The sequence below is a fragment of the Melozone crissalis genome, unplaced genomic scaffold (assembly GCF_028551555.1).
Source record: "Melozone crissalis strain CALT ecotype California unplaced genomic scaffold, PUWL_Pcris_2 ptg000034l_1, whole genome shotgun sequence".
NCBI classification, from domain to species: domain Eukaryota; kingdom Metazoa; phylum Chordata; class Aves; order Passeriformes; family Passerellidae; genus Melozone; species Melozone crissalis.
Genome location: NW_026535812.1, coordinates 5,504,266 through 5,518,814, shown reverse-complemented (window position 1 = coordinate 5,518,814; position 14,549 = coordinate 5,504,266). Strand labels below are relative to the sequence as shown.

Sequence of the window (14,549 nt, the reverse complement as noted above, 5' to 3'; positions counted from 1 at the left end):
CGGAAGGAAGTCACCCCGGAGGGGCGGCGAGGCGTGGCCGGCGCGCTGCGCTGCGACGCTCCGGCAGGCGATTGGCCGGCGGCGGTGAAGTGTGAGCAGCCCATTGGCCGGCGTTGCGCGGCGGCGCGCTCGGATTGGCTAGCGTGGAACACCCCGCGCTGCCATTGGCTGGGGCCGGGGCCCTGCGGAGCCGCCGGGACGCGCCGCTCCCGCCGCTCCCCCTCAGCCGGCAGGGCCGGGCCCGCCATGGCCCCCGCCTGGATCGGCCGCCTCTGCCTGCTCCTGCTGTGCCTCTGCGGGGAGGCCGCCGCGGGGTGAGTGCGCCGGGCCGCGCCCATGGGCCGGGGGCTCCGCCTCAGCACCGGCCTTCCCCCTCCTGAGGGTCGGCGGGCGCGGCGCTGACGGGACCCCGCTCCCTTCCCCTCATCGCTCCCCTGTTCCCCCTCTCCCTTCCCGCCTCTCCCATCCCCGTTCTCCTTCACGCTCTCCCCGCTCCCCTTCCCTCACCTTCTCTCTCCCCCCACGGCAGGAGAGACTTCTACAAGATCCTGGGGGTGTCCCGCGGCGCCTCCATCAAGGACATCAAGAAGGCCTATCGCAAACTGGCGCTGCAGCTCCATCCCGACAGGAACCCCGACGACCCCCGCGCCCAGGAGAAGTTCCAGGACCTGGGCGCTGCCTACGAGGTGGGGCTGGGAGCCGGGAGTGTCCCTAAGGGAGCCGGGAATGGCCTCCCCGGGCTGGGAAGGGTGGGATGGAGCTCGTAGGATTCATCCTGGAGCGTTCTGGGGATGGGAAAGGAGGTTTGTAGGGAATTAAAGGCTTTTCCCCAAGGTGCAGCTGGAATCCTTTCTTCCCCTGTTACCATGTGAAATTCCATCTTCCCCCTGTTAATATATTGAATTCTATCCCACATCTCTTATTGTTACAGAATCCCAGGATGGTTTAGGTTCGAAGGTACTTAAAGATGATCTCATTTCATCCCTGCACCATGGGCAGGGACACCTTCCACATCAAATTCCCTTCCTTCTATCTCCTCATCAATTTCCATCTTCCCCCTATTACTACACCAAACTCCATCCTTCCCCTGTTAATATAACCAATTCCAGATGCTCTCCCAAATGAAAAACAGAGATCCAGAGCATACCAAGTTGCTTTATAAGGGACACCCAATTCTGGTTCCATTTCGCCCAAAACAACCAAATCAAATTTCCAAGCTGTCCTGGCTAAACACGGATAAAGACCTTGCAAGGAATGGCAGGTTGCTTTCCATCCTCCCCCTATTACTACACCAAATTCCATCCTGCCCCTGTTAATACATCCAGTTCCAGATACTCTCCCAAATAAAAAACAAAGATCCAGAGCCTACCAGGTTGCTTGGAGAGCTGCTCCTGCCAGAGGACAATCCAACGCCTCTCACCTCTCTCAGCCAGGAGGAAGCCAAGGCACCAGATTAAAGTTCTTTGGAATTTATTCCCAGTTCCTCAGGGGAGAAGTGGAGGTGCAGCAGCTCCAAGTGTGTGTAGGGCCAGGCTGGGATCAGTCTGAGCTGATGGGAAGTGAAAGGGGCTGGCCTTGGGTTTAGAGGACATTAAGTGAGAAAAGTAATTGTGGGACACAGCAGGATTCCTGTTATTCCATGATGATGTTGTGGCATGCAAATGATCCCCCACACTAATAGCCCAGTGCATTAAATAAATCAAATCCAGATCATTGTATTGCCCAAAGGTGTGAAGTGAAAGCCTGCTTTCCTTGGCTGTACATACCAGTGATGGAATAGAGGCTGTTTCCTCCATGTTTTCTGTCCTTTTTGTCACTCCATCTGCTCCTGCTCCCTCCTGTGCAGCAGAGAGGCCCAGAGGAAGATGATGCTGAAAAATTCCATTAGCAGAAATTCCTAGCAGTGAATTGCTCTTTGGGTGGGAGTTTGGGGTCCTCTGGGAAAAACCCAGCTGCAGGAAAAAGGGTTTGCAGCCTGGCTCCTGCTTCCATCCCTGGTGCTCCTCAGATATGCAAATATTCCCCAAAAGAGGAAGTGAGAGAACCAGTTGGCATTTGTTTCTTTGTGTTGAGAAAGAAAACTGTTCACTTTTGTTTTCTCTAAAAGCTGGGACGCCTTTTTAGTTCTGACTTACATAAACTGGCCTTATTATCACAGGGAAAATGAATATAAAGACATTTTCTGTGGGAAAAAGTAATCCTCTATCATTTGCAGCACCTCAGGATGGAACTGTGAGCACTTCAGGATTGGTGGAGCTGTGAGCTTGGTGCTGCTTCTGCGAGCTGGGATCTTGTTGGCACTTCCTGCTGGCAAAGGATTCCTCTGCCTCTTCCTCGAGTTCCAGCTGGTTTAAGTGTTTGCCAGCAGCTGAGATTATTCTTTCTATTTAAAAGCTGAGTGAAAAAATGTCTGTAAAATCACATCAGAAATCCAGTATTCATGTGTGTGAGGTTTGGAGGAAGCTTTTGATGCCCTCCCTGCCAGGTTTTTATCTGTGTTTAGCCAGGACAGCTTGGAAATCCTTCTGCTGAACTATCTGTGGGACACAGTGGGTTGATTTTTGGGCAGAATGGAACCAGAATTGGGTGTCCCTTATAAAGCAGAATTTTCCTCACCATAAACTCTCTGTTAACAGCACTGCTGTTCAAGGTCTGGGTAGCTGATTATGGCAAAGCTTTCCCAAAAAAATTGAGGGGAAAATAGGTTAATGAACCTGCTCAGTGTGTTCATTTTCACAGGCTCAGTGATTCCAGCCCAGAGCTGTGTGCTCTGAATTCAGCTGTTGAACCAGGAACGAGACTGATCCCAGGAGAGGGAGTTGAGACTCTTCTGCAAAGAGTGATGAGTCTCAGGATGGGTTTGGGAGGAGTTTCCATGGGAATCTCAAGTGCAAAGGGAGAACTGAACCCTTACCTGCTGGGTCACTGCTAATTTTCCCTTGTTGCTAACATTTATCAGTGGTTATGATTCCACAGAATCTCAGCATGGTTTGAGTTGGGAGGGACCTTAAAGCTCATCCATTTTCACTCCCTGCCATGGGCAGGGACACCTCCCACTATCCCAGGTTGCTCCAAGCCCCATCCAACATGGCCTTGGACACCTCCAGGGATGGGGCAGCCACAGCTTCTCCAAACACCCCAAATTCAGCTGGTTTTCATCTTTTAGCTGCTTCTCCACCTGTTGAGTTGCTTCTCCATCTGTTCCCACTCCTCTACAGCCTTCTGAAAGCCAACCTGCCAACTCTGGCTTTTCCAAATCTGATCAATGAGGGAAGAAGGGCAAGGAAGACTAAATGTGACCAGAGACTTCTGGATCTCTGAGGCAGGAAAGAGCAAAGATCACAACTTAGGAAATAAAATCAGTGCTTAAAAGTCATGGCTGGGGCATGGTGGTATGTGATTATTTGTCTCAGCATGTCCTGCTTTGTAGGATTTGAATTATTCCTTGTGATTCTTTTTTTGATATTTAAGATAAACTCAATGTTTATGTTTTCCAGGCTGCTCTTGCTTTTTTAATAAACAAAATGTGCTTTTTATGGGCTTAACTTTTGCAGACAGCACAGCAAGCTTGGCTCCTGCAGAGTCCCCAGTGAAAAGTGCTGGGGGCCCTCAGAGCCTTGTCCAACACCTCCCCTGAGCTCCAGGTGAGCCTTTGCTCCATCTCTGCCTTTTCCAGGTGCTGTCAGACGAGGAGAAGAGGAAGCAGTACGATGCCTATGGAGAGGAGGGCCTGAAGGATGGCCACCAGAGCTCCCATGGAGACATCTTCTCCCAGTAAGGAGTTTTAACCCCTTTGGGCTGTTTTCACCCCTTTGCAGCTGCTGCTCTGATTCTGTGATGCTCAAGCACCCTTTTGATGGGAGTTTTACCTGGCCCAAGGTTGCTGATGTGCAAGTTGAGAATTTGAAGAGATACATTACATGCAATTTCCAGTTTTGGTGTGCCCCACTCCTTGCTGCAAGCAGGATCCAGTAGAGACTTCCCACATGGGCACCTCTGGGCACTGTGGGTGATTTTTCAGGTGCAGCACCTGCTTCAAACATGTGGAAACTTTCTCAGGTTATCTGTGTGTGATTGGGGTTTGACCCATTGTCACACATCGCTTTGGGGACACTTTGCCTTCTGCAAAGCAATGCTGTGGTTACTTGCACAGCCTCTGTAGAATTTGGAGCATTAAAAACCAAAGGCACTTGCACATAGCTTGGACAGAACCTGATTTTCTGTCTCTTTGGATAAATTTCCTAAAATTATTCCAGAAGTTGCTCAGTTCTTGTAATACTGGATGAGGACTTGCACTGCTGCTCTGCTCTGCTCTGTTCTGAGGGACATTATGCAGAATTCCTAGGGAGTTTTCCTCATCCCTCTTGTCTTTAAACTACTAAAAACCAACCTGCTAGCAGTACCTTGCAGTGCTACTCAGAGTTTACACCTTTTAGTGGTGGCAGCTGAGCAGCAGTGCAGTGTGGAGAGGTCAGATTTTGAGAGTTCTGCTCCAAATTTTATTTTCTTTAGTGCAGAAAACTCTTCCAAAATGGCTGCTGTGTTTGAAGACTTTAGTTGTCTAACAAAAAGAGGTTTCTGGGTTTACTCTGGAGCTTTAGGACTGCCAGGAGGATGCTTTTTAGTGGAGTAGAAGCATTTTCCTAGAATTCCTTCCTGAGCTAACCAGTGTGCTTAACTCCAGTTTCTTTGGGGACTTTGGATTCATGTTTGGAGGAAGCCCTCGGCAGCAGGACAGGAATATTCCCCGGGGAAGTGACATCATCGTGGACCTGGAGGTCACACTGGAGGAGGTGTATTCAGGAAACTTTGTAGAAGTAAGTTTATTTGTCTCAGTGTTTCTTGTGTTCCCAGGTTTGAGGTGCCTGACCAGAGTACAGAATATCTTCTCCCAAAAACTAGAGCTGAAATAGATGCTGCGTTTCTGTGCTGGCAGTGGAGGATGTTGTGGTGCTGTTTCCTGTAGTTTACTGAAGAAACCACACATTTATTCATCTTTTGCATCTGGCAGTGTCTCCATAAATGTGATAATACTGAATTGTTGGTTGTCACTCAGCAACTCAGCTTGATTAGTGCAGCAGCCCAGTTGAAAGAGGTGCAAATTGTCCCTCTGTAGAATTAAGGAATATTTGAGAGGCTGTTGATAAGCTTCAAATCCATTTTGTAATTCTTGTAAAACCACATTGATGATTTTTCAGTCTCCTTCTATGGCCAAACATGTCACTGCAAGTTTCCAGATTATATAACTGAGAAGAGTATGTGGAAAATTATTATTTTCTTTCAAGCAAGCTCCATCTGTGGTGCTGACAATCCCTCCTGTCTGCATGTTGGCTTTCCACTGGTTGATTTTGTGTTGTGTTCAGATAATTTCCCCCTTGTGTGGGACAAGGAAGTGTCATAACCAAAGTGTGAGGTGTCCCACGTAGTGTTACCTTTCCTGTGTGGAAAGAGAATGGCAATAGTGATGTCAGAGAGACATCACTCTGTTTTTTGGTGTTTATCATGTGATCACAAAGTGAAAACTTGTCATTGTTTTGCCAAGGCCGCATTTGGAGCTATTGTGGCAGCACCACACAGCAACATGTCCCTGCCTGTGGCACAAGGCTGGAATTAGGTGATCTTTAAGGTCCCTTCCACCCCAAATTCTCTGTTCAGAGAAATCCAGGCCCTTGTGGAGACCCAGGAACACTGACATCAGCCTCTCCCTCTTCCCTGCAGGTTGTCAGGAACAAGCCAGTGGCAAGACAGGCACCTGGCAAACGGAAATGCAACTGCAGGCAGGAGATGAGAACCACCCAGCTGGGCCCTGGGCGCTTCCAGATGACTCAGGAAGTTGTTTGTGATGAGTGTCCCAACGTCAAGTGAGTTTGGTGCTCTTTCCTGCTCCACAGAATCCTAAATTCCGTGATTTTATGTAGGGACGTCAGTGTAGGGAGGTTTATTCCAAAACCCACCGCTAGATGGGGGAGCGCGCCTGTGTTCCCAGGAAGAGCTGGGGACTTCGGGAAGGATTAACACCGGGTTCTCATTTCCAGGGAGCCACTCTTGATTCTTACATCGCTTGTGTGCAGAGCTCTCAAATTTCCCCTTTCAGCCTTTTATTCCTTGCACAACGTTCCACAGCTAGATCTGAACGGGGAGCACACAGCTGGGAACAGCTGGATATGGAATGCCATGCTGAAGTGGAATGCCATCACACCCCCTGGTGCTGACTGTGTATTTGGGAGCTTTCAACTTTGCCTTCTCTACTTCTCTGAGTCTCAGCTCACCAGGAAGGCAGCTCTGACTCTCTAGGTTTAGATGTGAGCAAGGACAGCATGTGTGAGCTTGTGGGGGTGCTCTCCTTACCCCAGGGACACAAATTAAAAGTTGAGATAAAGCTGAAATAAATAAATCAAGTTGCAAACTGAGTGCTGGGTTCGTCTTCCCATTTTCAGGCTGGTGAATGAAGAGAGGACACTGGAAGTGGAGATAGAGCCAGGGGTGAGGGATGGCATGGAGTATCCCTTCATTGGGGAAGGTGAGTGTGTGCTCAGCTCTGAGCTGCTTCTCCTCCGTGCTTCTCTGGCACATGGTTCCCATGTGCTTGGAAGTGTTCTCTGCATGTGCTGAAATCCAGGAGCGTGTTCCTAAGTCCTAACAGTTCCACTCCCTTAGCTGGGAGTGGGGACATGCACAACACCTGAGCAGGAGCATCTGTTCCAAGCTTTTGGCTTTGAAGGGATCCCCTCTGCCCTTCTGTGGCTAAAGGACATCATTAACATGAGACAGATCTTCCAGAAAAGCAGAGGTGTGACCTTGCTGCGGCAACACCTATAAAGCCCTAAGCTCTTTAGGAGATGTTAAAGCAGAATTTTGGTCATCTAAAGATCAATTAGTTGGGTTGTTTTTTTTTTTCCTTCAACTGTAATATCCTGCTTGTCTCTCCACTCATTCCAAACTATTTCCTTTAAACCAAACTCTTCTTTCTCCCCCACAGGTGAGCCCCACGTGGATGGGGAGCCAGGAGATTTGCGCTTCCGAATAAAAGTTCTCAAGTAAGTCTCTGGCCTAGTTGGGCTCTTGTTTGGCCAGATGGAGCTTGTCCTTCAGCAGGGCAGCTGCAGGTCTGGCACTCAGGGCTGTGCAGGATGCTCAGCCCTCATGGTGCTGGAGGAGCTGGACTTGATGCTGTTAAAAGTAGAATTATCAAAGTATCTTATTGTTTTTGGCTTGAATTCACCTTGTGTGATTCAGAACAAATATCTCCTTTTCCCTAACACACAATCTTGCTGTTGTAAGGAAATGCACTACTAAGAAAATTGCTGTGTGAGTCAGGACTTCTTGCCACACCTCACCACTCAGTGCCCTAGAAATAGAAAAGGCATTTATCAGTGCATATCTTATACAGGAAAATGAAGCTAAATTTGATTCATTCCTCACTTCCCCTCCTATTTATGATTTCTCCAACCTCCCAAATTGAAGGAAAGAAGCTCGAGGACCTGTTTCCCCTCTGGGGAAGGAGTAAAGTTCAATGGCTCTTATTTCCACAGGCACCCAGTGTTTGAAAGGAGAGGAGATGACTTGTACACAAACGTGACAATCTCGCTGGTCGAGGCACTGACAGGCTTTGAGATGGATATTGCCCACTTGGATGGGCACAAGGTGAGGCCCAGGGTGTTGTGTGCATCCCAAATTTCACCTGCAGCTCTGTGCTGAGGGTTGGCTTGCTTAGGATCTGGTTATCTACAGTATTCCCTCTGTTGGAGCATTTCCAGGCCAATGAGGGGTGCCTCACTTCCAGGCTGTCCCAGCAGCAGAGGGTGGTGTTAGTTCTGGCATGTGTCCAGTGAAACAGCCTGGAGCCATGGGATATCACTGGTTTTGGCAAGGAGTCAATGCCAGTTGGAGCTTTCCAGTGGGTTGGAAAGAGTGTTGGAGTACTGGGGTGCACACACAGAACATGGACTGCCCATGTGTCCAAAGAACATCTGGATGTGGCCCTCAGTGCTCTGTTCTGGCTGACAAGGTCAGAATCAGTCATGGCTTGGACTCGGTGATCTTGGAAATCTTTCCAACCTTCAGTGATCCTGTAACACCACTAATGTTCTAACTTTCCTTTTCTCTCCAGGTTCACATTGTGAGGGATAAAACCACAAAACCCGGCGCCAAGCTGTGGAAGAAGGGAGAAGGGCTTCCAAACTTTGATAACAACAACATCAAAGGCTCCCTAATAATCACCTTTGATGTGGAGTTCCCCAAGGAGCAGCTGACACCAGAGCAGCGGGAAGGTGAGTGCCCAGAGCCCTCAGGCTGACCCTGGCACAGCCCCTCCAGGGGCTGGAGCAGTCAGGAGGGGCTCTCCTGTACCTGTGCCCCTTGTCCAACATAGCACAGTTGGCTGGTGGCCTGTGATGGACTCCCACATCCCTTGGAAGCCAGGGAGCTTGGCTGCTGAGGTTGGGATGTGCTGCTGCTGGAATGCAGCTCTTGGCAAGTGTGCAGGTGCTTTGTTTTGGTGCTGCCCATCTGTCTGACCCCACAGCCTTGCTGGGCTCAGCCTCTGTCTGCTTTGCCTCAGCTGGAATGGGATCACAAAGGGTTTTCCAGCCCCTGCTGCTACTTTCTTGGAGGGAAGACTTGTGGAAATCCCTCTGCTGCTGAGGGGAAGGAATGTCACACTGTGTCAGGAGAAAGGTTGTTCCTTCCCACAGCTCCTTCCACCCTACTCCCTCTAAATCTGCTGCTCAGCTTCAAATGGAAACCTGATGAACCATGTAGGAATCCTAAAATTGCCAGGAGGGTAAATCCTTAAATCCTATACTCCCAGCAGGGAATTTTTTGCTCCAGCAGCCTCTGTGGTTCTGCTGTTCCACATCAGAGTAGGTAGGAGTCAAGGGCCTCATCCTCTGCCTTGGGACAAAGATATTCCTGGCATGTACTAGTGCAGCTCTTTAGGAAATCCCCAGAACTTCTTCCAGGGTTTCTTCTGAAGTGGATTGACTTCTTTCAGTGGATTTCCTGGACTCCTCAAGTGGTGTTTTATTCCACTGCCAGTAGTTTTCTATTCCACTGCCTTGGCCACACTATTCCAGCTGCCCTGTGCAGTCCAGCTGGTGACTGCAGCTCCAGATGTCCTGAGGCTCTTCCTGCAGCTCTTTGGGCTGGGAGCTCTATACCTCTGGGCTGGGCTTAGAGTGATCCTGCCTCGTGGATTTATCCCTGTGCTTTCCCTCTTGTTCCAAGAGTGTTGTACAGGGCACAATGGCCTCCTCACTGTGGAGTCTCAGTCCAGGCTCTGCTGCCCTTCCAGAAGCTTCAGCAGCTCTGAAACACATGTGAGGTTATTCCAGCTGTTGTTCTTGGCAGTTTAGAGGACCCTGGGCAAGGAGCAGTGACAGAAGCCTCCGAATTTTTGACAGAATTGCTCACACACCTCTACGGATATCCAGGAACAGAGGTGATGGCACTGGCAAGGGTGTGCTCAGGCACAGGGCCTTGGGTGTTTCTCTCCCTCCCAAAGCAATTACACATTTCCCAGGGGAAGGTGACTGGGTAGGCAGTCAGATGCCTTTCTGTGTGCTGGGTATCTCCAAACATCCACGATATCAGGAGTTTTATGAGGGAATAGGTCTATCCTGTGTGTGGCAGCAGCTCAGTGTACACATTCAATGGAAAACTGTGGGCTTCAGAATTCAAAACATCCCTTTTTTCCTTATTGTTGGCAGTGCTCCTCATTTCTTATCTCCTGACCACATATCCAGCTCCTGGGGCTGTCAGAAGATACTCTGGCTCCAAGAGCACCACCCCCAGCTTTGGAGTCACAGAAATAATATCCCTTCTTTCCTGCAGATGGGCTTGATCACTGCTGATCAGGGCTTCCTCTCCCTCTGTGCTGAACCTGTCACTTCTTGTTGGTATCAACAACCTTTCAAAGGAAAAATTGACTTCAGGCTGCACTTCAGGGAAGTGCAGTAGCACCAATTGTTGGGATTCCTGGTTGGAATTCCTGATTAAACCTCTGGTACATGATGAAATATCCTGTGCACTACAGGGGGTGTTCTGCCAGAGGTGTGGGAGCTGCTGGGAAATGAGGTGTGGGGTGGTGCTAATCCCAGTTTTTTCAGGATTACACCTTTCTCCAGCTACAGCTTGCCTTCATTTCTAAGAACCAGACACCCAGGAGCCACATCCTCTCACCCAGCAGCTGGAAAGTGACTTGAAGGCTCCTCAGGAAGTGAATTTGCCTTAGAGAATGACCTGTTCTAATAATGAGCAGCTCTTTGCCAGGGGTTCACTTTGTCCTGGTGTTCCTAAAAAAAGTTCAGGAATCTCTGGCCATCAGGCTAGGCACATGAGAAGTTCTTGCCTGGCAGAGAGACATCCTGCTTCCAGTTACTACTTCCAGGGCAGTTTTCCAGTATTTTAACACAGCTACTGGGAGCCTTATGCATCTCATCACTGGTTTTCAAGGGCAGTAGAATGTGTAGCCAAAAAGATAGACAAGCAGGACAAGGGTTGCAGGGAGACAAACTGGTTTTTAGCAGGATTTCCTGAAGGATTTGCATGCCTGAAGGTTGGAATTTTCTTCTGTACAAGTAAATTGGTTGGTTTCATTACTGATAGTCAATCTAAACCTCCCCTGGAGCAACTTGAGGCCATTTCCTCTCATCCTGTCCCTTGTTCTCCTGAGCAGAGTCTGACCCCACCTGGCTGTCCCCTCCTGTCAGGGAGTTGTGCAGACCCAGAAGGGCCCCCCTTGAGCCTCCTTTTCTCCAGGCTGAGCCCCTTTCCAGCTCCCTCAGCCACTCCTGGTGCTCCATTCCCTTCCCTGGACACGCTCCAGCCCTCAATGTCCTTCTTTTAGTTATTTGAAGGTCGCCCACAGTGTTGGGAGTTTCCCTCTGTTTTGGGCTCAGTGGTTTTTGAGGCTTCTCTGAGCTGTGTCCTGAGGGGTTCCAGGGCAGTGAGTGACCAGGCTGAGTTCATCAGAGGGGACTCCCTCTGTAATCTCTGGAAAAACAGTGACACATCCACCCTTGCCACTCTGCTTCCTCTGCTCCCTCTGGGCTTGCCCTTTAAGCAGCAGTGGAGACCTGCCAGCCCTTCCCTGTCGTGCCGTGCCGACCCCAGGAGAATGAGCTATTATGGATTTAAAGGCTGACTCACTCTTTAGCCTGTTTGGTAAGAATTTGATACTGCCAGATCCTTGAACTGCCAGTTCCTTGGAGTGTTTAGTGGATGGGATTTCAGGAATGGGGAAGAAGTGCTGGAAAAGTCATCCTGACATCTTTGCTGTGCTCTGCGTGTGACGCTGTCCCTTCCCTTGCAGGTCTCAAGCAGCTGTTGAAGCAAGGATCAGTGCAGAAGGTCTACAATGGATTGCAGGGATATTGATGTGTGGAAAAATTGGACTTCCCTGGAAATGCAAAGTCAGATTTGTTTGCAGTCTTTTCTCCTGCCCACTGTAGAAGGGGAAAGAGGGAGGGGGGGTGATGGTTGAGGTTTAGCTCATCTTTGGTTTGTAAATTATGGAAGTGCTCACAGTTTGGGGAAATACTTTTTTCAGGACATAACTGGTGCTGCCTATCATGTTCCACGTCCTGGAACAACAGAGATTCCTTGAGCAGGAAAACATAGGTGGGGGAAAGGAGTTTTAAATTCCACACAGATTGGAATTTCTGGTTTTTAAATATATTTTGATGTGACTTTTCTTGGCCATCTCAACATATTTTCGTAGCTGCTCCTGCTTTTTACGTCCTTCGTGTCAATTTCTTCCAAATTCCTGTTGTTTTGGGGTGATATTTCTAATCCTAGCCCTTCTTCCCCTTTCCCTCTGAGTCCAGAATGTGGTATTGGTTCAGAGTCTGCTTTTGGGGCAGGAGTACTGGTGCTGTTGGAAGTGCACTGGGCTGTGTTAGGCCCCACAATTGATTGGGAAAAGAATCTTTCAAGGCCTCTGTGGGCTCTCCTAACTACAAAGTCCCAAAAATTGGTCAGAAATTTGAAGTTGCACCAGCTTAGCAAGGACTCCTTGGTCATGGTGGAATTTGGGAATGGCTCCTCATGGCCCTGGTTGTCCCTCATTGCCCCCACATGGAACCAGTCTGGAAAAGCTCCCTCCCCTCCTGCGCTCTGTCCTCCGTGAGGACGGGTGAGGCTGATGGGAATAAAGTGTTTGTTGGAGTTGGAATGGCAAAACCTCCCTGGTGATGTGTTTCTGAGACAGACCTGGGCTTCCCTGTGCCAGGCAGCAGCAGAAATCATGGAATCAGTAAGGCTGGAAAAGCCCTCTGAGGTCAAGTCCAACCATTCCCCCAGCACTGCCAAGGCCACCACTGCCCCATGTCCCCAAGTGTCACATCCACACATCTGTTAAACCTCTCAGGGATGGGGACCCCACCACTGCCCTGGGCAGCTGTGCCAATGCTTGACCACCCTTTTAGGCAAGGAATTTTCTGTCATCCAATCTAAACCTTCCCTGGAACAGTCTGGAGCCATTTCCTCTTGTCCTGTTGCTTGTTCCCTGGGAGAAGAGCCCGATGTCACCTGGCTCCACACTCCTTCCAATTCCTTCAGGAATCTTGGGGCTGTGAATCTTCCAGCTTCTCCCTACCCCATTCCCTCTTTGGAAAATGGATGGGCTCTGGTTTGCCTACAGGGAATTGTAGAGGAGCAGCAGATGCAGCCTCAAGGTGGTTTTGTTTTCAGTGTATTCCCTGGGAGCAGGAAGCAGCTCGAGGTGGGCACAGCCCCTCTGTCCATGCTGCCCTTGCTCCAGCAAGTCCCACCCTCCCTGCAGCTCCAGGACAGTGACGCAGGGGAAGCAGCAGCCCTGGGAAGATTTCCTGTTGGATCCTGTGTACATTTGCCTTGGCAGAGCACAGCAGGGGCTTCGGGAGCAGCTGAGACAAACCCCAAATGCCAAACCCCTGCTTCTCCTCAGAATCCATAAGGATAAAGTGGTAACCCCAGCTGAGGCTGCTTCCTCTGCCCACGATGCCCAGTCTTTTCCAGGTGCTGCCTCTGCTCCCCTTTAGCTCAAGTTTCTAGGAAACCTCAGATTTCAAAGAAGTTCCTTCCCATATCCCTGTTCCTGAGGCTGTTTCCTGTTATTCCAGCCCCTTGCAACCCTGTACACCTGTAGCAATAAATCCAAAAAGCCAGGACTTCATCCCTAAGCTCCACTGTGTAACCTCTCCTACCTGCACCCCCAGCAGCAGCATGCAGGTTTATTTTGGGCCTGAGTTCTTGTTCCCACTGCTGCTTTTCCTTTCCCTGCTAATTCCTTTCCTTCCTGTGGTTTGTTTTTATTGCATTGTGGGGCCAGACTCTTCGGAGAACACAACAATGGCTGCAGAGCCCCAGCTTGCACACCAGCAGGGAGAAAGACAGGAAAAAAGCCCCAAATTCCAACCAAAACCCGCTGCTTCCTTCCACCCTTCCCCCCATGCTATGGGGTGTGTTCAGAGCCTGCTTCCAATGCCTTTCCCACCTCCAGACAAAGCTTCCAGGGTTCCATGCTGTTGCCCAGCAGCCTCAGCAGTGCTTGTTCAAACATTCCCAGTGGTTTTGGTCCTGGCCCACTCACAGTGTGCTTGTTTTAGCACATGGAATATTTGTCCTCCAAGGACTGGGGGTGCAGAGGGTGCTGGGTGTCCTCTGTCCCGTTCTCCTGTGACGTGGAGCTGGTGGGAACGAGTCATGGCACACATGGACTCCTTTACCCATAGAAGTGCTTCCCACGAGGTTTGGGTGTTCACATCTTGGTCTGGCACCAAACAAGGATCCTGACTGAAACTCCAGGCTGGGAATTCTGTAATGCTCAGCTTGAATTTCCAGCCCTTTCTAAGCGACGCCATTCACAAACTAGAACAAATAAACACAAATTTCCTAGGCTTCTTTTAACCTAAATCCTTGGAACAGTGAGGATTGTGAGGGTTCAGATGAAGGCATCTTGTTCAAGTCTTCTAGGAAAACACTTGTCCTTGGAATGCACTCCCAGAAGTCCCTGCTGCTTTGGGAAGGCCTGGCTGAAATGGGGTCCTGGTTTATTCCTGAAGGGAATGGTTTTCAGCACCTCCAAAGCTGTGTGTGTTCTTTCAGGGCCTCACCACAGGCTGGCTTTTAGATGTCATCACCTCCATCAGCTGTGTTCCCACCCTCTGGCTGGATCCCTCCCATCCCAGGGGAGGGCAAGGAGCAGATGGGATGAGGATTCCATAGCAGGTTGATGATGGGAGGGAATACAGGGCTCAGATCCATCATGCCCTGCAGCCTTGTCTGTGTTTTCTGTCCTTCCACAGCCTGGGCTGGCTGCACTTAAGAGACACATTCCCCATCCCAGATTAGATGGTGAAGTTTTGGGGTTGCTCCAAGGAGTTGGTGTTGGGACCTTGGGAGGAGAGCTTTGCTCCCAATGGCCTCAGTCACACCAAAGGCTGCTCCCAGCTCTGGGAAGTGGGTGAAAATGTTCCCAAACAGCCATTTTTCCAGGGAAATGTCTCTGAAAGCAATCTTGGGTTTTTTGCAAAGAAAAATCTTGTTTTTTCACATGTTTATCTCCCTCT

General features: G+C 49.8%; 1 protein-coding gene across 1 annotated transcript; it reads left to right on the top strand.

The window, feature by feature from the left end:
- Positions 1–189: 189 nt before the first annotated feature.
- DNAJB11 (DnaJ heat shock protein family (Hsp40) member B11) lies at positions 190–11,723 on the top strand. The gene is made up of 10 exons (XM_054282462.1): positions 190–314; positions 530–686; positions 3,677–3,774; positions 4,685–4,817; positions 5,719–5,861; positions 6,438–6,520; positions 6,980–7,037; positions 7,533–7,644; positions 8,111–8,270; positions 11,312–11,723. The coding sequence occupies exons 1-10, from the start codon at positions 247–249 to the stop codon at positions 11,374–11,376; spliced, it is 1,077 nt and encodes a 358-aa protein (XP_054138437.1). The 5' UTR covers positions 190–246; the 3' UTR covers positions 11,377–11,723.
- Positions 11,724–14,549: the final 2,826 nt, after the last annotated feature.

Coding starts and splice junctions, on each gene's coding strand:
- DNAJB11 (XM_054282462.1), top strand. CDS start 247: ATGGCCCCCGCCTGGATCGGCCGCCTCTGCCTGCTCCTGCTGTGCCTC. Junction 6,521..6,979: donor GTATCCCTTCATTGGGGAAG/GTGAGTGTGTGC, acceptor TCTCCCCCACAG/GTGAGCCCCACGTGGATGGG. Junction 7,038..7,532: donor TTCCGAATAAAAGTTCTCAA/GTAAGTCTCTGG, acceptor TTATTTCCACAG/GCACCCAGTGTTTGAAAGGA.